Source organism: Hirundo rustica, chromosome 2 (genome assembly GCF_015227805.2).
Source record: "Hirundo rustica isolate bHirRus1 chromosome 2, bHirRus1.pri.v3, whole genome shotgun sequence".
NCBI lineage: Eukaryota > Metazoa > Chordata > Aves > Passeriformes > Hirundinidae > Hirundo > Hirundo rustica.
This window is the reverse complement of record NC_053451.1, coordinates 109,021,631-109,047,732: the sequence shown is the minus strand read 5'-3', so window position 1 is coordinate 109,047,732 and position 26,102 is coordinate 109,021,631. Positions and strand designations below refer to the sequence as shown.

The 26,102-nt window shown below is 34.5% G+C and overlaps 1 protein-coding gene across 6 annotated transcripts in view; it reads left to right on the top strand.

The window, feature by feature from the left end:
• The window catches only part of DMD (dystrophin), a 1,060,860-nt gene that overhangs the window by 390,070 nt on the left and 644,688 nt on the right, over positions 1 to 26,102 (top strand). For all 6 annotated transcript variants that reach the window (XM_040088691.2, XM_040088709.2, XM_040088718.2 and 3 more), the window contains 9 exons: positions 289 to 469; positions 7,789 to 7,934; positions 8,878 to 9,090; positions 11,468 to 11,581; positions 12,644 to 12,799; positions 15,192 to 15,362; positions 17,290 to 17,472; positions 19,045 to 19,179; positions 19,951 to 20,100. In XM_040088691.2, the coding sequence (XP_039944625.2) occupies positions 289 to 469; positions 7,789 to 7,934; positions 8,878 to 9,090; positions 11,468 to 11,581; positions 12,644 to 12,799; positions 15,192 to 15,362; positions 17,290 to 17,472; positions 19,045 to 19,179; positions 19,951 to 20,100 (1,449 nt within the window). The remainder of the gene's footprint in view (positions 1 to 288; positions 470 to 7,788; positions 7,935 to 8,877; positions 9,091 to 11,467; positions 11,582 to 12,643; positions 12,800 to 15,191; positions 15,363 to 17,289; positions 17,473 to 19,044; positions 19,180 to 19,950; positions 20,101 to 26,102) is intronic.

Genomic DNA, 26,102 nt, shown 5'->3' with positions numbered 1-26,102 from the left:
AAATTTAATGTACAGTCTTTCTTATTTTCTTTGAGCATAATGTCCTGCAAAAGTGACTTTAAGGTGACTTTAAGCAGTGGTTTCAGTCAACAATTTTATTGGGAGTAGAGATATTGATTTGTGAGGAAGGTTTTAAAATGTTAAATTGGTTTGTATTGGAACTGTGGTATTTGGAAGCAAAATAGTTCTGTAATGTGCACTGAAACAGTGGTGATTTTATGGCACTGCTGGTTTAATTTCTTGGGTATTGGTATCTTGATTTTTTTTCTTTATTGTTCGAACATGCAGGATGAAATCATTCGAATGTCAACCCTGCAGCCGCAGATCGAGCGGCTAAAGGCTCAAAGTCAAGCACTCAAAGACAAAGAACAAGGACCAGTGTTTCTGGATGCTGACCTTGCTGCTTTTACCAGCCATTTCAAGCAAATATTTGCTGACATGCATGCCAGAGAAAAGCAGCTACAGACCAGTAAGTGTTCTTGACAAGAAGTCAGTTTGCCTGACTGGCACACATAGAATAGGGGTTTATATTTTGCTTTCTCAGTTTTGTATTTGCTTTTGCGATACTAAACCAGTAGTACGATTCAGGTGCTCTTTTTTGCAATTGAATTAGTCTTTCAAAAATTATCAGTTCATTCCATATTTTATATTAAGAAATCAGGGGAAGGTACACTAACTATTTGGAAGCAAAGCTTCCACTCACTGTAGTTCTGCCATCAAACTTCCTATTGTTAGTATGTTTATGGATAGATTCAGTGATATTTTTGGCACCATAAAACTGTCTTTGTTTATTTGGATTGTAAGACAAGGCAGTCCATCTCTGTCGGTCAGTAGAGAGGAGAGACAGCTAAATTACAGGACTGAATCTGCTCTAGGTTTTCACAGAATAAAAATTTAACTCCATAACTCTTGTCAAAGAGAGTAGCCACCTTAGCATATCTAGTTTCTCATCATGGGGCCAACTCTTTCTTATTTGCAACACAGAACGCATGACTGCCAGTTACAACATTGTGTGATATTCTTAGTAAAAGGAATTTTTCAAAAGGGGCAAAGTGCTATACCAAAATAGAAAGTTAACTATTCCTCAATAATGATACCTAGCATATCAGTAATTACTGTACACTTTCTGTATTAGCTTATGAAATTAATAAAGTATCAAATAAACAAACAAAAAAAGAATTTAACTTTTCTCAACAACAAATATAGTATTTGCCCCTTAAACCACTGATACCTCTAAATTACTGTACTGATTTGAAAATTGACATAGTACTAGCTCCTTCTAGTGGATCTTTCTAATATTCCTCCTAAATTCTTTCACAGAGAGTCTTGGATATTGTTTTTCCAATACTACATTACTGCACTGCTGTAGTTACTTTACATGCGTCCACATATGCAAACTGAAGAGGTGATAATGGATGGGAGAACAGGAGAAATAAAATGCAAGTCTCCCATAGCAAGAGATAAAATACTGGATTGTAGAAATTTAACACTGGGAGTGTAAAGTGTTTTCGTTACTCTAAATTCAAGATGAACAGTGGGCCAGATGTAAAAACCATTAATGTGACGATGTTTTATATGCTGAAATGAGTTGCTATTCTCCCAAAAGAAACATAGTGTAAATACTGGCTTCTTTATGATTTCTTCTCCATCTAAACTTCCATAATTGTTTTGCTTGCCATGTCAAATTTTGCTGTAGTGAGGTTATGAATTAACCAGTTGATTAGGTGGAAACATTGAACAGGCTGGGGAGAGTCTGCTGTAGTGCAAGAGAACAGAATTCTCTAAATCAGTATTGCATGGAGCCCTGGACTACTTTGCTTGTGTTGTAAATACACATATCCTGTGTCTTTATTCTGACCTCACTTTAATAGAAAATATTGAGATTTTGTTAGAGTATTATAGATCTTTCCATCTTTTATTTACATAAGTTATTTGTAATTAATGTAATTAATTATTTCCTACAGATGGGAAAGACTCCTGAGGTCTGAATGATGTATTGCAGATCAGTTATAGTATTTGATCCTTTTTTTTTTTTTTCCTGTACATAAAACTTACATGTGTTTAAAAAGATTTTTCTTTTTTGATTCATAAGATTTATTCTTATGTTTAAAAGATATTTATTTTTTACCATCATAAGAGGTTTGGTGTGAGGTTTTTTTTGTTTGTTTGTTTGGTTGGTTTGGTGTGTGTTTTTTGTTTGTTTTTTGTTTGTTTGTTTTTGTTTGTTTGTTTGTTTTTTTTGTTTTTTTTTGTTTTTTTTTTTTCCCTGTTAATGGTCCATTGCTTCATTATCTTCTGTGATGGATAAATGTATTTAGCTGTTCTGTTTTTCAAGGGAAATTTTTTCCCTCGTGAACAGTTTTCTCTGATTTTGGGGATTGCCTCCCTCAAATATTTTCTGTTTGGTTAAGTTTTGACTGTGGTTTGTTGAAAGTGATGGCAGCTTAGTTTTGGGTGTTTTTTTAAACATTCAAGAGTGCTTAGTAGTTTCTCTCTGCTGCACAGGAGATTAGTCAATAAAATAATGCTAAAGACTAACTCAGATTTTCTTACATGTTTTTCTCCATTATTAGATTAGAATTTCCAGTTATAAGCCTAATTTAAATTCAGAAACCTATTTGGTTGAGGTTTTTTCATTATTTTGTAGTGCTGTTTATGACAGAGATAGAAACTCATAAATATTAAGAAATACGACCCCATTTTTCTCACTTTATAGAATGTCTGTATAGCCATATGCCATTTTGAATGTGATATATCCAGCATTCCATCTCTCTCTTCTCCCCAAAGACATTTAGAGTAATGTTTAGAATATAGCTATATAGAAAAAGTAAAGATCAGACTGAGCTTGAAACTGTTCAGTAATTTACACAAGGGAGTGAAATGGGCAATGCTGGCAGTGATTCTGATGTGAATAACCTGATTTCCCCAGGGGGTTCTTAGATTTTGTAATGCCCTGGTGAAAAAGGAGGTTTTGTACTTTGTATTTAATTGTCTTGAAATTAACTGCTGTTATGTCAGAGGGATTTCTAGGGAGCAGCCTGGTCAGCCTCTCATTTCTCCTGAGCCCAGGGAGAGCTGACGGGCAGTGTCAGGTAAGTGAATACTCCCTGCTCCAGACTTCCTCCAGGGTGGCAGCTGATTGATTTCAGCACTCCTCTAGCTCTGTGACTTTAATCCAAATTAAATTCCATTAGGGTGCTTCAGCTTTTTAGTCTCGCTGCAATTGAACTGTTATCCAGTCATGGCCTTGATGGAGATACATGTTCTCATTGAGATACAAGTTCTTCTGAGGGAAATTGGAAAATCATTACATTTTTAGCAAGTAACTAAAAAAAAGGCTTTTGTCATAGGTAAAATTGAAAGTATCAATATGGAGATGGCAAAGAAAAATTCATATTTATTTCCCTTTTTCTCTGCTTCATAAATTTATGCACTGTGCTTTCCTTTCAGTTCTGATTCTACCTTTGCAGGATCACTAATTCCCAAAGGTGAAGTCATCATTGTCATCATTGCTGTTATTATTATTAATGATGAATTATTCATCTGCATTCAAATTATGTTTCTCCTGTTTATTTCAGGAAGTAGTTTAGAAAGTTTTTGCCTTCTCTCTCATTTCAAGATTCTTTAGACTTTTTATTTACCCATGCCATGCTTAAAATTATTTTGCATGCACATCATTATTCTCTCTAATCCATTAGTACAGCATCTTAGAGTGTTGGATTACATAGAGCTCATGCAATTCAAACTTGGCATAATTTTATAAGATAATAAACTACAGTAACTGGAACAGTATGATGACCATTTGGAGTTTTAGTCTGTAATTATTCTGCTTTGGTTAAAACTTTGAACTGCTAACTTATTTTGATGCTTTAAGTGTGTTGGAAATGGGTTGCAAGTGGCAATGAAATCATAATGATACATAAAATAATCTTTCACAAATCATTGTATACTTGAGAAAGGAAAATTTTAACCAAGCGTCCTGAAAACTTCATGACTGTAAGTTTTCTTTATGATTTAGTAGTAAAAATATTCACTGCTGTGTGATTTTGAGGGGTAAAGTTTGCTTAACCTTCTTTAAATGTCTTTCCAACCGAAGATACAGTTCAGATGTGTGTGAGAATTTATTGTTTTAATAAGTAGCAAGCAAGCAATTTATTTTCTTCCCCCACCCCCCCAGCCATTTCCTCCAGTAATTATTTTTTATTTAAATCAAGATCAAAAGGACAAAGCAGCTTGTGAAATGAATGTCTATGAGATAATGTCCTCTACCCTGTGGATGATTTTATCCTTTATCTCGGTAGCAAAAATGAATATTTTTATGGACGAAAAATAAACCCCCCTAAAAAATTATTGTGTCTTTAAAAGACATTTACTGTTACAATAGGTCCTATAGAATTGGAAAAGGGCTTCCCTGGAAGTGTTCAAGGCCAGGTTGGATGGGGCTTGAGCAGCCTGATCTACTGGAGGGTGTCCCTGCCCATGATGGGGGTTGGAACTGGACAATCTTCAAGGTTCCTTCCAACCACTCTGTGATTCTATTATTTCCCTCTACTTCTTTTAAGAGCTTTGTAAAAAAAGGAACTAGAAGTCTTAAATCACTTGCATAGCATTGATCGAGTATTACACAAGATTCCTTATGATTTCACTTTGAGACTTTCTGGTTAAAAATGTAGGCAAAGGGAATCACAGCTTTTCTGAAGACATCAGCATAAAGACCTTGATGAATTGGTTCAAGTATTTGTATAACAAAATAAGCAAAATAAAGTTGTGAAAACATCAGGTTGGTTTTAAATTGCATTTACTACTGAGGAGATTTTTATTGGAAATACATGAAGTTCAATCTTGTAAATTTATTTCAGGGAATAAGTCTTTACTAAAATAGCAAATTTTGGGTTCCATAGATTATATTTATTGCCTTTCACTACGGTGAGATGAACAGTGGGATTTGTAATGACTGCAGGAGAAACACATTGCAGCCTATCCAGTGTGATTTGATAGTTGTTGAGATAATTGTATTCTCATATAATTTCTGATTCGGGAAAATATTTTTAAATGAAAAATCTGGTCACAAAAAGCAAGGAAGTTGTGAGGAAAAACAAACAAAGTATTTTACTTACTTGAAAAGGTATTTTCACATGTTTAAATTGTTGTATTTATTAGAAATATATCCTAACCAAGTATCTATTTGAACATTCTGTTTCCTAATTTACGGACTTTCTCTAAAAGAAAATGGAAATGTGTTTGCCTGTCAGTTCTCAGGGGTTACAGTGTCAGTCACACCAAAATACATTCCCTACAAATGGAATAGATTAATATAAGACCATTTCTGATATTTCACAGTAACATATTTGTAATATATCCTCTGTGATATTTTGTTACAGTTCTGCCATGGACCTAGTGTTGCTCTATTTAAACTAGGCCCATATTGAGGACATATTGTATCTTTCTAATTTTTAATTCATTATTTTATATAATGCAGCAGAGTCCGTATTAATGCACTTTGCTTATTCTGTGGACTTTAGTCCATAAATATTAGTATCACAAAGCAAATTTTAAGATAAAAAAGAAACAGGTCTTGAATGTGGGTTTATGTTATTAGCATGGAAAATTTAGAGATTCAGACTGCCCTCAGAGAGGCCATAAATGGGTTCGATTATTTAGACAGTTGTAGCTGAGTAATGTGAATCCCACTGTCGGAGCTTGACTGAATTTTCAGCACTGCCATCATGTGCTGCTGAAATAATAAAAGCTCTTAAGTGCCATCCTACAAGTTAATCTGCTTCCTTGTGGAAGAAATTGCTGAAACATTGCCTATCTTAAAAAAAGAATCAAAAACTATTTAATTATTACTAATCTGTAGTAATTTGGAAAAGTGAAATGGGAAAGCTATGGCTACGCTCACCCTAAAGGTGCTTTCTAAAGTTAATATTTAATAACCAAGTTGTAAAGACACTAGTTTGATTTAATCAACATCTGTCATCCCATTTGAACCCTAATTTAGTCCATGTTTATGTTTTAGTAGAAAACATAACTCATTACAATTAAATGAAATGTTTGCAGTGTTTGGATGGTATTATTATTATTATTATTATTATTATTGGCAAAGTTGCAGGGTAAGAGTTTGATACAATTTGGTGGAGTTCACTCTAGCAGTTTTCACCTGTTCTGAAGTAGTATTTAGTACTACCAAAAATAGCTGTTATTTTACTTAAATGCTTATACATTTATAACTATATAATTAATGGTTAATTATACTTTAGTCATAAGATTTGTTTTTCATTTAAAGGGCAAAATAACTTAGAGAAGTCAAACATTACATCACACAATACTGAACTCCATATTTCTAAATAAAACTGCAGTTAAAAGTTGTATAATTCTTTAACATATCTGAGCTGCTGAAATATCTCCATTCACTTGGAGTGAAGAATTTGAATTTGAGGAATTTGAATGTCTATTCTAAAGTAGGAATTGTTTGGATTAAATGAGTCAAAGACAATCCAAATTTCACTAAGGGAAAAAAAAAAAAAAGTTACTGTATGAGATGGAAAATGTTTGGGTATTTCCAAGAATATATTAGTATTGATTTCTGTGTACAAAAATACCTCACAAGGGAAGAAGTTCTTGTCTTTCCTGGTACCAGGTCCTATCTTTTGTAAATCCCCAGATGTATGTGATAAATCACATCAGCCAAGTCTTTTATGAGGAATGTTTCCCATTCAATGTGCATACTTCACAAGAGAGATTATCCTGATTTTGGGAAGTTGTTATGATATCTGACTGGAAATACAAGTTTTTTACATGTAGCATTCTGTTTATCAACTAAGAAAATAGATTAAAATCTGAAGTACATTCTGCCAAGCACTGCTGTATGATGTAAGCAAGCTTGCACTTAAAAAATTTTAAGTGTATTGTTTGTCAAAACTACTTTTTTGGACAGCTTTATTATTTTTCTGTAAATTTCTTTGTGAAACACCAGAGAATTTTGAGGAGGATACAGGCGATACAAATAGGTGCAACTATTTTTGAGCTTTTATATTCTTCATTATTATGAACAAGTTGGAAATGTTTCAGTTCCAACTAGCCATGCTATTTGTCTGTACATTTTTCAGTGGGTATAGAGGCAACTGTTGTTGATGGCAGAGGGAATGCATCTGCTAATGAGTTGCTCATGTGTGTGCCAGATGTTGTCTATTTGCAGCAGCTGTAATGTTGGCACAATAAGCACAGTTCAATAACATTCAACTTTATTGCAGAAGGAAGATTAATTTTCTAAGCTTTTAACAGATGTTTTAAATGGAACATTTTACTTCAACAGAAACATTGAACTCTTAAACATGGGCCATAAAAGAGAAACCTAGCTCTTCATACTTTTCCGAAATTAGATCTTAGGTTAAATACAATGGTTTGTCTGTTGATCTCTGAACGCACATATTTAAAATAGTTATCTTGGCCATATAAATTGTCTTCTGACCTATAATAACAGTATCAAAAGGCACAAAACTCATAAAATGGTAGACATATCTCAAACATTCGAAGTAGAGTGTTCATTTTTCAAAATATTTTTGCTTCCAAAATTATTTTTTATAGTTTTTATAGTTAATTATTTTTTATATTTTTTAACACACTGGGTCTATTGCAATCTATCTTGCCAAACGGCCATAGACCTCAGCAAGGCTTGGTCTTTTATTAAGTGTCCTCTGTCAGCAAACTGAATAGTGAGCAAAATATTGCTTTATTTCCTTCCTTCCATCCTTTATTTCCTTCCCTTTTTTTCCCCATTGAATGTAGTTTTTGACAGTTTGCCTCCTGCGCACTACAAGGAGACAATGAACACTATACTTGTGTGGATGCAGCAGTCAGAAACTAAACTCTCCATGCCTCAGGTTGCAATTGCTGAATATGAAATCATGGAGCAGAGACTCAGGGAGCTCAAGGTGAGTGATCAACCTGTGAGCACAAATGTCTCAACAGAGAAGCTTAGAAGAACAGAACTCTTAAGTTGATGCATGAATGTGCTGAAGCCTGTGGATCTTGAGGAAATAATGCTCGTTTGGGTTTTAGGTCGGGGCTTCAAGAGATGGTGGTTGCTTGCTTATATTGATTCCTGAAGTTTTTAAATGGTGTTCACTGTTGAAACCAATTTTATATGATATTGAAAATGTTAAGGAAAAGCCTTTGTTTTTCCCCGTGGTATATAAAATATTCCTTTGATAATATTCTGGTAGTAAAATATAGATTTAGGTCATTTAATTTTCCAGTGCTGACATGAAAACGATTCTGATTTGCAAAATGCAACACAGTCTTTTGACAAATTTCCCATCAAATTTACAAGTAGACACAAATGTGGAACAAATTTTGCCGGTGGGTACAAACATTCCCTGTATCTCAATATCTGATAGAGTTTCTACTCTCAGATGGCTAATGAACATATTTATTGTTTGATGCATATTCAGAAATAAAATGTAGAATATAGAAAACTAGATGAAGTAAATTTGGGCTTAGAATTGCAAAAGTTTTGAGAAGTTATAAAAAATGTTATATCACAGAATCAGTTCTCTACGTTTATTTTTTTTCTCCATGTTCTGCTTCTTTCTGGTTCTTTTGAAAGTGCCATCATTAGGGTCATAGTAAATTCCTATCTCAAATTAATTAAATGTATGTAGATCACATCTATTAACAAATATAAATACCTATGGTTATGTTCTCAGTTCAACTAAAAAAACCCCTCCTACACCATATGAGAAAAACAATTCCAAATTGCTCAGTAAATTATGCCATTGCATGTTTTAAAAAAGATGACCTCTATGTCTTGTCTGTGTTTGTGAAACAAAGAGAATTGCCTAGCAGGTGAATTGGGATTCCACTTCCTGTTCATAGGCTCTACAAAGTTCTCTGCAAGAGCAGCAGAAAGGCCTGAACTATCTCAGCACGACCGTGGAAGGGCTGTCCAGGAAAGCCCCTGCAGAAGTCACTCAGAGTTACCGGTCCGAGGTGGAGGTGGTCCTTGGCCGCTGGAAGAAGCTCTCGGCGCTGCTGGCGGAACATTGCCAGAAACTGGAGGAGCGTATCACCAAACTCCAGCGATTCCAGGTTCATCAAACTTTTTCAGCCTCAGCTTACACATGGGGGCTTGTTGCTGTGGGACTAAGGCAGAACACATTTAGGTGCTTCCAGAAATTAACACCTAAGTGAGATACCAAAACATGACAAAAATGTATTTAAATGTCTGCTGGATTTTGATGAGTACAAGTAAAATGAGTACATTTTCCTTTGAATTCTGATTGTGACGGCTTCTGCCTATGTTGTTTCACTAGCATAAAGCTTTAATTTCATTAGAAATTGCAAATAATGTTCCTCTACTTCTTTTTCAATGTAGCTGAAGCACTTACTCATGCATCTGAAGTAGCTGTACCATATGAATTAATGAATTACTTACTGAATTCACTTACATTATTAAAGTAATCTGTAATAGTTGTATCTTGTTGGCAGTTTCCAGAAAGCAGAAGTGTATTTCAGGTGTTTAGAATGGCAGCATTGGAATCTCACCTGGGTGTCTGTAGGGCTGCTTCTCACTTTTTGCAGGGTTGTTTCTCACTTTTTTACTCTCTTCCTCTCTCTGTCTGACATTTTTGCCCTTTCTTAACTACACTGCCACTGAGCATCACTAGCTCACCACAGCATGAGCCACGTTCTGTGGTGGTTCCACAGGGGGAAGCTGGAACTGTCTGTGTCCAGCACAGGACAGCACCCGTCCTCTCTCACAGATGCCACCATACTCTGAAAGCTGCCACATAAAAAAAGCAAGGCGCTTTGCTTCAGAAATTCAAACTTGTGGTTTTTTCCCTCCCCTCTGCCTCCTATCTTCACTCCCACCCTTTTGCCAGATTTAGAGGTTTTCCCATTGTTCTTAAAGAGGTCCTGAGCATCATGACCGTGCTCATGCAAAACATTCAAAGCAGCGTGAGCTGTTGATGCACACAAATTTTAGCCCTTATATTTATTGCTGAAATCCCTCTGGTGCACATCTAATATAAAAGTCATTGTCTTTTGAGCTTGTTGAATGACTTCTCATCCAGATTATTGTTTTAGCTGTTGTAATTTATGGAATGCGTCAGTATGGGAGATGATGAAATCAGTGTTCATAAACAAAGTGCATTTACAATCTGATTAAAAATGTGATTCATAGATTTGATCTTCATTGGTAGCAGGAGACTAATCTCTTTTTAAGTAAATCCCACCAGATATATATTTTACTACATTTATGAACTAAAAGTTGTCTTATAAAGGTATTAAAGTTTCATCATGAAATATGATTCTGAACTATTTTTGCTGTTGGATAATGAAATGCACAGTAGACATTTTAACAGTGTTTTGTTAATTGCCATTCTGGAGTATACTGGTCATTTTTGTATGAATAATTTTATTAGTTCAATTATTTTTCCATGATAGCCTGGGTTTTTTTAGGCATGTCAGTCACATTAGGGAAATGCTCCCTTTGGTTACTTATCTCATAATAAGCGTACTTATATACATTTTAGGACACAGTCTCTATTCTAACGTCCTTTAATTCAGCTTTGCATTCAGCATGTAATATCAATATGTATTTCATTAGTGATGAAAATAGTTTGATGAAAAAATGCTTTATTATTTTTACTTTTAAAGTTTTTTACCATATATGTACTTTATTTTAATATATGCATCTGATTATCAAAGATGGCATTTTAAGGTAATTTTAAGTGGTATTTTTAAAATCTCATCCTACTTTTCAAGTTATTGGATTACCTATGTAATGTTGCCTGGACTGGTAACATGCCTTCTTTTCAAGTATTTGATGTTCAGATTTTTTTGTAAACTGCAAGAGTTAAATAAAGGCTATGGAAAGAATATTCCTATTCTAGTGCTAGGAACTGTAACCGAGAGTCTCTGAAATAACTCATTTAGTTGTTATTTGATTTTAATTTCTGAAGTGAATCTCTTTCAGTTCCGTGGGCTTTTTTCATTCTGAATAGTAAGGGTGTTTTTCTATGTTGTATTCTGGTAGAAAAATAGGCACTAGGGCACATAACTTCTAAAAGGAGTCTGAAGTTTAAATGAAAGCACACGGCCTTTGATGGGTGAGGCTGAATTAAATGCCAAGTATGAGTGATCTGAAGCCATAGAAGGAAGCAATGAACAAGCATGCAGTATCCAAACACAAATGATATCTAGAAGGCATAAATTGGAGAGCCATAAGGTTGTCTGCTCATAGACACATTAAACTTGGTCAGAAATGGTCAGAGTGTAGGGTACATTGTTGATGACAGTCCCAGGTAAAATTGGTTTTGCTTGTTTGCTGTTTTTGTATTTTCAGACAGTTCAATAATGTTAAAATTACATTGCAATGTGTTTTAGTTGTAGTGTCAGCATGAATTACACTCTTGCCAGTCAGGTTTTGTGTGATACAATTAAATGTCTTTTTAATACACAGAATGACACTAAAACACTGAAGAAGTGGATGGCTGAAGTGGATGTTTTTCTGAAGGAAGAGTGGCCTGCCCTTGGAGACTCAGAAGCACTGGAAAAGCAACTTGAGCAATGTACAGTGAGTATTACCTGCCTGCTTGGCAGTTATTCAATTCTCCTCTATGAGCTGAGCTTATACAGAAGTTACAGAAATTATTACTCTTCCTAAAAATTAATTTATGTAGAAAGGGGATTGTCTTCTGCAGTGTGTTTGTACATTTTCCGTGTCCTGGGTTTGAAGGAAAGTTCAGTTAAAAACAAGGAAACTTTAATACCAGAAGGAGGTGCACAGTGACATTTTTTTAAATGTATTTATAGCATAATCATATCAACATATACAGGAAATAATATGAAACTAGCCTCTAAAATCAACTGTTTATCTACTTTTCTGCATCTGTTACTCACGTGATTTACAAACTTTTCTGACTGTACCAAAAGAGCTTGCAGGCATTGTGAGTTATATCCATTCTTTTTCACTAAACTTACAAGTTGCAGGATGGTATCCCAGCTGAGTTTTAAAGCATCATGAAGTATTGGCACTTCCATCACAGGGTTTGCAAATTCTTCTTGTCCCAACAGAGTGTGTAAGTGCAGTGAATCTTGTAATCCAGGATGGTCCCTGTCTATATGCTCAGTGGAATTTACAAGTTCTGTAAATGTTCTGGCAGGATGTGTAAATACTATGAAACACAGTGATGTTACAGAACTGCAAGTTTTCCCATACTTTCTCTTAGCCATTACTTAAATAAGAATTATCACTATTTTTCACCATTATAATGGAATGCTCTTTCAGAAATATGAATAAAAGATCAAGGTATTTCTCATGTTTTTTCAACCAATAACAGGGAAGTATTTTAAGAGTATAATGTATGTATTTTAACATTATGGATGTATATATTTTTAGTGCATACACGGCATTTAAAAATTACGTAATTTAATTTGGTATACAATAGCTTGCCACATTACAGCTGCTCATTCGTTTTTGATTTCTTTTCATAGATAAGTCTGTTGATTGTGCTCATTTGACTGGAGATCTGGAGCCCAGACAAGTCAGAATCTCATGTAGAAAGATTTGCATGGGGATACCATATCTGAAACTTCGTGTGAATGCTGCTTGCCTAAACTTCTGCTCTTCCTCTAGGCTTTAGTAAATGATATCCAGACAATCCAGCCCAGTTTGAACAGTGTAAATGAGACTGGGAAGAAAATGAAGAGTGAAGCAGAGCCAGAATTTGCTTCCAGAATAGAGGCAGAGCTAAAGGATCTCAATGCTCAGTGGGACCACATTTGCCAGCAGGTATCAAGTCTCATGTTGTGACTGGTTCTTTTGAAATTAATCATCAGGGTTCTCACTGGCCGAAATTGTCCTTATATGTCCAGAATATGCAGTAGATATGAATCTGAATTTATGCGTATTAATTCAACTAATATTTTCCAGGGTGTAATTTAGCCTATAGCAGTGTATTTAAAGTATATTTATATTATAACACAATATCTTACTGTTTTTATATCAAAGATATATACTAATATATTAGCTCTAACAGCAGTGTAATTTATAGCTCCTGCAAAACTAGATTTCTGAAGGTGGTGTTTAGGCATTTGCCAAAACAGTCAAGTTCTGTACACAGTTTTATGTTTTCTTCTACATTGTTGAAATTGCCTGTCATTACTCTGGATGAATAAAAGACATTAAAGCAGCAAAGGGTTCATGATTCAATAATTCAGAATTAAGAGTACGTGCACATATGCATGTGTATAAATTAGTCTCCAGTAGTCACATGGATTTCAGAAAATGGGACATAACAGGAAAGGACAGTTCTTTTATTTTAGTTAAAGGCATTATTAATAAATAATTTTGCAGAGTAAGGAAGCTAAAAATTACTGTTATTTGACTGATGGCATTTGAATTCTTATTCTTTATGACAGTTCAAATAAAAGTTTTTTTCATGTTCTATTACCTTTATATTTTTCCTACTTGCTCTTTCTCTTGTCTACCTTTTTAATGTATTTTTTCATAAAAGTGTTACTTTTTAATGGGGTATAATATTTTCTAAAATTTTTATTACTCACTTTACATGTGAAAAATAGTACCTCTATATTTTTTTGATAAGCATATTATTAAAAAAAGTTGATCTTTGAAACCTGTAAGACATTTTATTGACCCATTTTTTTAGTCTTTCCCTTTTCCCTACCATGGAGTATTTAATTCCTTTTTTTGTGATATTAATAAGCTGGACACCTTTGAACTTCTCTCACAGAAATTTTAAGTCTTGCCTTATAGTATAGAAGCATAGAAGTCTGTCATAGTTTTCTTCTGATTTCCCTGAAAATCTGTCTGTAATAATTTCAGTCAATACAAGGCACAAATTATTCCCTCTCAGAGGGTATTTCTAGCACTACTTTTTCAGTAATAACTATTAAAATACATGGGTAGTAAATAGAAAAATCTGTTTGGTTTGTGGAGGTTTCTAGAAAAGATTTGGAAAAGTCAGCTTGGGTTGATATACATGCAGTTAATATGACTGTGACAGCTGACAATTGTCAGCAATTGCCATTGACAATTCAGATATTCTTTTCGGGTGATAAGAGTTTACCTTCTCTTCTGGTGCTCAGACTGAGGAAGAGACAATTTTGCAGAGCCACATACAATTCTGCTTTTGTACTCACTGGTTGTTGCTCTACTTTTTTCTGTGAAACAGCATTTATGTAGAACAGCATTTATGTTTAACAGGCTGTTCTCAAGGATGAGTAAAAAAATAATAAATTCCACAAATTAAGACCCAATACTAAGAAAATTTCTCCTGATATTACTGAAAATAATGTTTACTGAAGCAGCACCACAGAGTAGAATATTGGATCAATAAGCTCTGCCTGCCCAACTCTGATAAATGGCACCACTACAACTTACTATTTTTAATGCAAACTTCTTAATGCTCTTGAAAGATGGTAAATGGATCAATCAGGGACAATTTTGATAGGTTAATGCACAATTTGTAGAATTAGAGAATGATTTGGGATGAGGTGGTCTAAAATATTATCTTGTTCTAGTTGTATAAATTACCTATATAACAGAATTACATGACCCTCACTTATTGATTAGCAAATCTTCTAACAGTAGTATTTTTCCTTTACAATGAATAGTTTCTTCCTGTAGGGGATTGGGGTTTTTCCTTTGCCTGCTTTTAGGATATTCACCTTTCTGAGACATTCATTAATGACTTAATCAACAGAAGAAAGATATGCATATTGCTTCTCTAGTAAGTTGCATTCAAACTAGTGAGAAGGTCATCTGATTTTATAGCAAAAGAACATTTGGTTTCACCCTTGAATGCACTTTCAAAGTCTCCTGTGGTTATTAATTTTACATTTTACAGAAGATAATCCCTGAGAGATGTTATTTCTCAGATTTGTTTTCTGATGAAATCAGCATATGGTGTAGATTTTCATTCTAGAATCATTACAAACTCTTTCTGCATAGCCATGGTTTGCTAAAAAAAAAAAAAAAAAAAAAAAAGGATGTAGTACGTTTTAGTCTGTTACTAATATTTAACTAATTATCTGTTAACATATGCCTAATTACAGCAATGATATTAATATAGGAATTAATTTGATTCTTTTCAGGCTAAAACCTTGTCAAGTTTGTACAGTTGCTTTGCTTCAAGTGCTATGTAATCTTTTCTTTCTTAAAGGCCTATGCTAAGAAGGCTGCATTAAAAGGTGGTTTGGATAAGACTGTGAGTCTCAGAAAGGATTTGTCAGAGATGCACGAGTGGATAACACAAGCTGAGGAAGAATATTTGGAAAGAGATTTTGAGTATAAAACACCTGATGAGTTACAGAAAGCTGTTGAGGAACTGAAGGTAAAAGATGAACTAGTTAATTGAGCTGTGTTCAACCTTCTTTTTGAAGCTCTCATGGTAGAGTCTTCTCTTTCTTTTAGGAAAGTGCCTTTTCAGATCTACCTGCCTAAAGTTAAACATAGTAGGTGGTTTGAAGTGATATCTATTTGGAGTGTGTTAGAAGATATTTGATACTCCCCAACACCTCATTGCTTTTTTCCCAATTTGCTTTACTGGATATTGATTTGGCTGTACCTCCAACATTCTGTAACTTAAGAAATAATTCCTAAAAGCTGGCTGTTAGCAGTAGTAGAGTGAAACCAGTTTTATGTCTTCTCTTGACACTAGAATGAGCAGAAAAAAAATAGGACATTAGGTGTGTGCTATGTATGAATATTAATGTCTTTAATACAGGAGTATAGAAACAGCATATTTTGATCTCAATTAATATTGTTTCCTTCATGCCTTTGGACAAGACAACTAATATTTGATACGTGCTTAAATACACTCTTGCTAAGCCACTGGATGTGGGCTTAATTGCTATTTCAAAAGTGAATTGTTTGGCTTGTGCTATTCAGGAAGCCAGATCATAACCTGATTGGCATTATATATATATAGCTTTGACAATATATCCAAGACTTTGTTTTCAAACTGTTCATTTTCCATGTTTTTTTTCCAGTGTCTCAGAGTTTCAAACCATGCAGCAGATGATCTCTTTATTTACTGACACAAATAATTTGCTGCCAGTCAGAATACACATAATATAAAGAAATTTATGGAACAGCTCAATTGTAAATAAGAAAAATATCAAAAGTAAATATCTGCACTAAAAATACAGTTCTTTTTTAGTAACTAAATAACAAAACTCAATTTTATACATTGCACTGCATATTAAAACAGGTAAAATCTATAGTTTCATATACAATCATCATTATGGATGCCTAGTAGATATTTTGTACCCAGATGAAGTACAGCCACGTTCAGACTGTGACACCTAGGAAATAACCAGATCATTTGTCATGATCTCACAACAGAGAAAATCTGGACCAGAATTCTGTGTTCACTCTGCAGCCCATTTTTTCCCACAGCTAGAAAAGAGGCAAGTCAAGAGCAACCTTGTAAACTTCCTCCAGCAGTGGCAGCCTGATCACAGTTATTCTGGTTCATAAACTTCCTCAGACCCAGAGAGAAAAAAACAGTTGTCAGGAATATGGTTTTGATTTGATGTTTTTTTGGGCAGGGAGTTCTCACTGTAAATTCCTGTGAAGGCCTGTAGGCACTGATGGCACTTTTTATAACATCACTATGTTTCCAGTTGTGATATGATTCCATTCGTAGACACCAGAAAGCATGCAGAGGAAACATGGTATGAAAATCTTTTTCATGAGGCCTCATAACGAGGGAGGAGCAAAAGTGTGGGATATACAATAGAGAAAAATTATTTTCTGACCTCCTTTTTAAATGCAGGATAGTGACAGTGTCAGGATTTTTTTTTTTTTTTCCCTGCCTTTCTTGTGATTTTACCATTAAATCCAGATACATTCATTTGTAATACGACAGATTTTGTTGTTGTTGTTGTTTTCTGGTCATTTGTAGTTCACAAGTTATGATGCTAAAGGTGCTTGGAGCATTTCCAGGCGGAAAAAAAAAGTACTGAAAGGTTCCATTAGTCTGAGAGCTCCAGAACACTAGACGTTTGTGAGATGTTAAATTTTATTGAGTATTGTGTCTTGGCAATGAAATGAAACAAAAGTTTTTTGGAGGCATTTGAGAATGTTTCAGAAAGTTTGGGAATTAAATGTTTCCTGTTGTATTTTTATTTTGTTGTAGTGTTGTTTGAGTTTTTTCTCCCTCTAGAATTCTGTCAGATAATTCAGATAGTTACTAGAAATAAATTTCCTTCTTGAACCAGGACTACAACTTCTCTTTTTTTTTTTTTCCTTTCCAGAGAGCAAAAGAGGAAGCTCTTCAGAAAGAAGTGAAAGTGAAGCTTATTACAGATTCCGTTAATAACTTTATAGCAAAGGCTCCACCAGCAGCTCATGAGGCTTTGAAAAAAGAGCTTGATGTTCTAATTACCAGCTACCAGCAACTCTGCAGCAGGCTGAATGGAAAGTGGAAGACTTTGGAGGTTTGATATTTTGTTGGTTGTTGTATTTATAGCCCTTCTACTGCAAGAAGGTGGAGAGCACAGCTATATTATCATATAGGACTGTGGGTAGCCCAAGGCTTTCCTGGCTTTATGAGTCGTATACCAAATGCCCCATGTCATGAGCCATACAGAAAGTTATTTTGAGATTCATATCTGCTGGAGAATTGTGTTGTGAAAGACTGAGACACAGCTCTTAAGTCAGAGACAGCAATGGCTGCTCAAGGTTCTTATCCCTCCGCAGGTCAAGTCAAGAATCTGGCATTGTAGCAACCCTGTGATGTTTTTTTCATCAGCTCCTCTAGGCTTCTCTCTTCCATGGCTAAGGATTTTGATTGAATGGCCCTGAAGCTGGTCAGATGGTGTTATCTCAGTATGGGAACAGCATTTTCTCTGCTGGCAGACTGAATATTTCTCATGCATTTTGAGCTGACCCTGCCACTTTGGCCAACTCCGTTGCAGATTCTTGCCATGCTTTTATGCTATACAGTAGCAACAATGAATTAGTTATCAATTTTTGTTGCTAATATTTTGCAAGAGCTAATTTTCTTTTTTTTTTTTTTGGTGAATAATTTGCAAGAGCTAACCTCATACAGGACAGTAATATACCACGGTAAAATTTATCTTGTCTGAATTTCACAGTGGAAAATTAGGTGTGTAGTCTAAACTGGTAATCTGTATTTACCCTGATCATTGATGATGTGTTGTTGCGTGTTAATATCCCTCAATAACCCTAATTTGGTGTAAGCAAAATTAGGTGAGATGAATTGCCCTCTGGGAAGCTGGATCTGCCATGAGTATAATGCATTTCAATAACATTATTTTAACTTCCACTAACAACAACAACAACAACAAAAGGAACAAAAAAAAGATTATTTATGAAGCATTTAAATGTTTTGTTTGTGTATAAAGTGCCATTTTTATCTGCTTATTTAAGTATCTCCTGGCACTGTATAAATAAAATATTAGACAATAATTTAATTTCATGAGAATAAGAACATCTCACAAGATTATGTTTAGTACTCTAGCACTTAAAAGGTCTATAAATTGCACTCAATGTGGTTTAGAATTAATTTGCACAGAGATTTTAGTTTGAATATTTAAAAGCTGACATTTTATGAACCTGTGATTTAAGCAATTAATATATAGAATATATAAGGAATCTAAGTACATTTTTATAATAAAACCCATAAATTTCTAACATGGGTCTTTAAAAATTCTGCTCACTCCTGTATTTATATAGGAAAACCTTGCAGAAAACATATAAAGTGAATAATACATGAAAATGAAGATTCAAGTTTTGTTTTGCAGAAGAGTTCACTTTTTCATGTTATTTTCTGTGGTTTTGCTCTGTTTAATCAAAATTATGGTTTATTTGTGTTTCATATTAATTTGAATGATCTGAATACTGGCAAATAAAATCACATATATGGTCCCATAAGCCTTGCATATCAACCGTGTTGCATTGGGGAAGAGGCATGAATGTTTTCAGTATTTTAATGAGTGAAAATTTTCTGTCAGATTTTCAATCTAAATAAACCTTTTCTTCATCAGGAGGTATGGGCATGTTGGCGTGAGTTATTGTCATATTTGGATGCAGAAAATAAATGGTTGAATGAGATTGAACTGAAACTCAAAGCAACTGAAAACATCCAGGGAGGTGCAGAAGAGATTTCTGAATCTTTAGATGTAAGTGCTGACTTAAATAATAACCAAATCATATGTGTTGATAAATTGTAAATTTCATTCTAAACAAACTATGAACTAGCATTGCATGTGAACAAGGTGCAGAATATTTTGGAAGTCCTAAGTTCTTACTAGATTCAACAAATGAGGGTTTGAATTCAAATCCACCTAAATCAAACAATAATTAAATGTGATGTGCTGGGTGTCATAGACAGTTTTGGTAAAGATAGAATAAGCATTCCTAAAAAAAACCCAAAACCCTCTACGTCACTTCAGCTAAACAAACAAACAAAAAAAAAAGTTGAAGGCTGCAGAGAGTGCAAGTTTTCATCATAGCAGTGCAATTTTGTTTATTATTCTGTAGTTCTTATTCATGGAGCCTTTAAAATTAGTAGAAATTAAATTAATGCTTGTAGTGCATCAAAATACAAAATATTGCATTGATAATCCATTTTTGCTGTTGAATTTCATCCATTTAGATACTCAAGCAAGTTTTTTATATTAAGGTACAAGTACTCTGACTGAGCTCATTGGGCATAGTCCACATGTTTAAAATTAAGCAGTAAATTTATGAAAAATCTTTGTGCTTTTTAATAAGTGTACGGAACATTTGTTGTCAAGGCATGGAACATAAGTATTTCATCTTTTTTTCTCTTCTTTTATTGTATATGAAATGGGAAATTTCTTTCTTATATTTTTAAGGTGAATTGGGATTGCTCTGTAGAACCTTATTTAGAAAAAGGAAAGTAGACTACTTCTTTTGGCTTTTTTCAGTCTTTGGAACGTTTAATGAGACATCCAGAAGATAATCGCAACCAGATTCGGGAACTGGCTCAGACTTTGACAGATGGTGGAATCTTGGATGAATTGATCAATGAGAAACTTGAGAAGTTCAATACTCGGTGGGAAGAGCTTCAACAGGAGGTATATTTAATGATCCTCCCATTAATCAGGGGACAGTCTAACACCATTTAAAAAATAAAAGCGTTATTTTTTTGATGCAGTTCTGAAACAGGTCACAGACAAAATTTTAGATTAGAAGTGGTTTCATGGATGTGGTGGGCTAACACCAATAGGCAGCAAAGCACCACAAGACTCAACATCTGGTATTTTGGTGGAGATTACAGAAAAGGCAAAAGTGAGAGAACTCATGGATTGAGATTAGGATGATTTGATAAGTGAAAGAAAAAAGGGATAAAAACAAGTGATACAGAAGAAATTACCTCCAGGAGACTAATGTTCAACTGGTCCCAATAACAATTTTGGAAACACTTTTCCTCACCTCTTTTTGTTGTTGAGCATGACGCTGTGTGGTGCTCAGGTCAGGTGTCCTGGCTGTGTCCTTTGAAAGCCCCTTTCACCCCCAGTCTGCTCACTGGAAGTGGCAGAGTCAGAGAAGACCTGGGTGCTGTGGGAACCCTGCGCAGCAATGGCCGAAACATCCCTGTGTTATCCCCACTGTTTTCGCCAAAAATACAAAAATACAAACCACTCAACTGTACAGGCTGCTGTGAAGAAAGTTAACTCAGTCCCAGGCAAAACCAGTAAAATATGTAACCCCAAAATTTCAAAAATGGAGTGACCATCTAGTGGATTAAATCTTTAACTTCATATATAAGATCTTTTATCTGACAAAACTCTGAGCAAGAAGCAAATTATTTTCAGATTTAAATTGAGTAATATTTCTTACAGATACATTTTTATTAAACAATAAATAGGAGTAATTTTATCAATAAAAGGTTTAAAAAGACACTTCAATAGAGAAATATGTAGCCTAGGGAGAGCCAAATCTAGCAGCGTGCTATAAATATGAGGAAGATATCAGCTCAGTACTTGGTGAAGATCAGAAAGAATTATTAGGGAAAGATCTAGCAAAGGAAATAGACAGCCCCTTTATGACTGTAAGCAGAACACGCTCGAAGATAAGCTACAAATACGGTCAAAAATTACTCCAGTACAAAGATACAAATGATAAACAAGTGCAGATTTTTGAAAAGCAGCTGTATTAGAAGGATGACAATCTACCATGACAATGAAAAAAAAAAAAATTGCTTCTTTTGTGGTGCTAGAAATGTACTTGTTTTTGAAGACAGTGGAAGTAAAAACACTACAACAAAAATTATAGGGAGGTCCTCAGCTGTTCTGCGAATAAACTTGAAGGATGGGGAGGGACAGAGCCTGGTGGTAGTTCTGGTGCAGTGCAGGCATTCACATAATTCTATGCAGCCAGATGGTGTCATAACAGAAAAGTAAATATAAATTTCTGTATACCTTCTCTTTTAGTAGCCCTTTTTTTAAATCTCACTTCTGTTTGAAAGCAGATACACTTTATGGAATTCTGCTTCTTGCTATTTGTTGGTTTTTTACTAGAAAACTTGAAATATGCAGAAGGCTTCCAGGGTGTGAGAACAACACTTTCAAATAGTCTTTTTGAGTGATAGCTGAATACTATTCAGTCATCACTAATAGATATTAAATCAAAATTCATAAAAGCTGCAGAGATTTTAGTGTCAGAAGCACATAATGAAGATGTGTGAATTCTGGAAGTAATTTGAATGAATATATAGGCAAAATATATTAGAAATTTACTCCCTGCTTTCCAATTTCTTTCAAAGACAGGAAAAAAAAAAATTGGGGTGGGGGGCTTCTTTAAAAACCTCTTTGAAAACTTGATCAGATAATAAGTACTTAAATACTAATAGTAAGATCTGATTCTGAAGTGGAAAAACTTTTTTTTTTTTCCCCCTAGATTCTTGATACTGAATTTTCTGTGCTGTTTGTGTAGTCTCTTGAAATTCAAGCAGCATTCTCCTTGTATAAAAATATATTGCAGGCACATAACACAAATCAGCTCACGTTCAAGGTCACTTCTTCAGACAGGCTAATTGGCAATCCTAAAGAGGTGAAGTTATTTGTTTTTATTTGAATAATTGTCTGGGTAATTATCAAGACAATAAGCTCATGTGGGCAGAAACTGATATGTGAAATATTTATTCACTACTAATAGAGCAACCAAACCAACCCACTTCTACATGAAAGATGCCGCAAGACAATGCAGCTTTGCTACTGAGATAGAGATTCACTTTTAAAGGCAGATAATGGTTTTATGTTTGTGTGCTTTATCTTCTTTAGTTAACAGAGACTGAGTGTGTTTAGTTTGCTTTTGAACATTTGGGGCTGACTGATAAGCAAGGTACACCCTATCCTTACTTTTCAAGGATTGATTCACTTACAACTCTGTATATAGGATTTAAGAAACACTGAAGAATTTGAAGCTAATATTGCAAGCAACCATCCTGTCCAGCAAACTCCAGAAATGTCAATCAGATATTCTTGAGACTGTGCTTGCAAAAAACTGTACAAAACATTATTGTTCACATGGGCTTTACACTAGAGTCAGTTATTATTACTGGGTCCTGTCTCTTAATTCATTTTAGGACTCCCCTGAAGATTACCTTGGTTTCTTTCAAAGAACACACATTCATCATTTGACCATTTTTCTGTTTTGCTCTCCTCGCCCGAGGAGAAAGAATATTTCACATCCCATCACCACATGATTGCTTTGAAGACTGCTAAGAGGGCTGCTTTTAAAAGTTCTGAGGCATTATCTGCCTGCAGTGATAACCTAAAGAGATAGAAGAGTCTTCTTTGGTATAATTTGCAGTTTTGGAATTCAGTGGATCAAAGTTGAATATCACTGAATGGCTGGGAGGTCAAATATTTGTAGCCATTTACTCAATAAGCACACAGTGTAATATTCCTAGAACTTGCAGAAGAATTAGTTCTGCATTGGAGGGTATTAAAGATTTGTGGGTCCAAGGATAATGTTTTGAATTTTTTTAAAAAATGTGTTTCTAATTAAAGTGTAAGCACAAACATTAATCCACTCTGAGATTAAATGGAGATTAACATGTTTGGAATTTGATGCAAGGGGTACAGAGAAGTTCTGCTATATCTCAGTCACAACCATTATAACACAAAGAGTCAGGCTAAATTTTAAAGTAATTTAAACAATTTAGGAAGGACTTTTAAAGTTTCCTAAGTTTTAAACTTTGTCTGTGGCAATATTTCTCAATATTTCTCAGTAACACAAGAGTATAACTGAGCCAAAAAAAAAAAAAAAGTACAATTTCTGCCTTTCTTAACAGACCCTTTTCCATGAGCTGAAACTTATAAGCTAATTAATGAATTTAATTCTGCATTTTAAATAAATGTACGCTGTAGTAAACATGCTGTAATTTTCAAAAGGTTTTTTCAGTTATTCTCCCACAGCCCAACTACTGAGTTGGGCTCAACAAGTCTGAACATTATTTGGTTTTAACCTTAAAACTCTAACCAACATTTTAGTAACTGCATGTGATTAAATAGATGAAAAGTATTATTTAAGCAAAAAGTGGCTATATCTATAAATATAACATTATAACATTCAGCATCAAAGAATTAACTATGGTCCTTTCCCTTAACATTGCATTTTATATGGATAATATGTAATGTTGCTATTTCCTGCATTTACCATTGACATTTGGTAAATTGTAAACAGACTTACAATTGAATTATGCAGGACATAATATCATAAAAAGTGTTATGTTTATCATGAAACCACTAAAAATCTATAAAAACCCTGTAGAAACTTAAATAAAACATTTATTCCTTTTTTTTTTTGTTTGTTTCTCTTTCATTCTGATGGTGCCTAACGGCAGATTTTTTTTCCTTTTAATTAGTTTTCCTTGACAGCTGTCAACATTTTACTAGCTCAGAAATAATTAAACAGTTGTTTATCTTCCTGAGATTTTCTACTTTGCAATTAACTGTCAGCTACTTCTCTTTCGTGACCAAAGCCTTCAGCTTTATTGAACTAGATCTGATAGCAAAGCTGGAGCTTCTTGTTATGTTCTCAGACCCATTTACACATTACAATGTTAACCTATCTATTTGTTTCCATTATGGAATAGAAAACTCATAACATTTCAGGAAACAAACAAATGAACCACCCAGAATATAATAAATTAAAATATTTTTATATCACAAATATTTAAAATTTCAGCTCCGAACTCTCACATATCTTTAAAAAATAAGCCCAAATAGATTTTCACAGACAGATATGAGCTGAAAGGACAAATTTGAAACTCAGGGCCACAGATGTAAGTGTGTAGTAGGACTACTCTTTTTTGTAAAGCATTGTAATACTTGTGCCCACCAACAACTCTATTCTACTGAAAAAGAAGAAGGTGGCTTCTCACTATTGTGGCATTCCCCTTGACTGAATTTATTCAATATTCTGCAATGCCAGTGGTAGTACCAGGGGCATACTTAGTGGAAAAGATTAGATCTTTGAATAAACTGTTGTGTACATTACTTAAGTGTATCATACCTTTTATAAGATGACTGTACAGATTTTCATTCCATTTTTTGGGGGAATTCAACGAGGTCAGGTATGAGCTTGACTTTAGATGAACATGCAGGGCAGGGTCTGTTTCCTGTAAGCAATACAGACAAAAAAATTAAAGTAGCACCCACGTATATCTGAGAAAATCACCACACCTCTGAAGGTACTATTTCCCAAAATTCAGCTGTGTGTCTCTTCTCCCATTGAGAAATAATTCCTCTCTTCTACTGCTGCATTCATGTCTTGGTCTGTCATCATCCATTCATTCACTTAAACAGTTCACAGCTTTGGGAAAATATTTCAGCTCACTTGGAAGAGGCAAAATACCACACAGGTTCTCAGACTGTAGTCAAATTCACTCTGAGAACAACGGAATTGTTTGTGTGTGTATTATGTGCACAAAAAGACATCACAAGCATGAATATATATTTATCTGACTTTATATTTGCTTGAAATACAAGTATAAAAATTCAGACTCAGGCAAGGATTTGTTGTCATTTTTTCTTAAGCTTATCTGCTATAATATTTGATCAATGAGTTTGGGAATTTTTTTTTTTTTTGTATTCTAAAATGGGATTTTGATATTCATTTTTTCTGGTGATATCAGCACAAAGATGACAATTTTTCAATCACCACTTATTCTTTATAAGATTTTAAGTCTTTGGGAATTTGCATGCATTCTGGTACTTCATTGCACGTATGTTCTCTGTTTCTCAGGCTGGCAGCCTGTGGAAATAATCTTTACTTAAACAAGTCAGGTTCAAAGCTTCAGGTGTTGCTGTAAAACTATTTTATCAGATAGATGTAAGTGCAAGCACTTGTTTGGATGACTCACAAGAATGGAACTTTATCAGTGTCTTATTTTAAATGGTGAGCGTCTCTGCAGAGAGGGACGCTGCAGCCCTCGGGAGGAATGGATTCCACGGATGTGTTACTCCTGACAGAGGACTAACCACTAACCACAGAGATCAGTAAAAGCAGGGAGGTTCTTCCATGGTTCTTCCATTCTTCCAGGAGGATGACCTTACCTGTTAGGTGTAGAAAGCTACTTATCCTGTTTCTGATCTAATGTGTCTTTCATTCTAGCCCATAGTGACGCAAATGGATTGATAGTCTGTATCTTAGCCAGGCTTACGGATCAGTAGTAAGTAGTGCCAAGGTAAATGGAAGCGGTGGTTTTTAAATTCAGCTCTGTTTTTTAAACTTGCTGCTTTGAACAGGCTGAGACGATTTTCATGTTAAAATCTCAAATCAGATGAAGATAAAAGTCATTTAAGTAGCAAGCCTTAGTACTGGAGTAGGGTAATAATACCTTGGTGTTTTAGGTGCTCCCATTAACACTGGCAGCATGAGCCTGATATGTAAAGCTGCTCAGTTCCAGAGAAGGTTCCTCGAACTTGCAGTGATACAAGATTATCTGATCCGTTGTTTTGAAATAGCACAAAGCAGCTTACAAAAACAAATATAGAAAATACTGGTTGGATCCCCATCCTCGAAGTCAAACAGCTAGCAAGAATGCTCGTAAGAAATAATCTTCTTC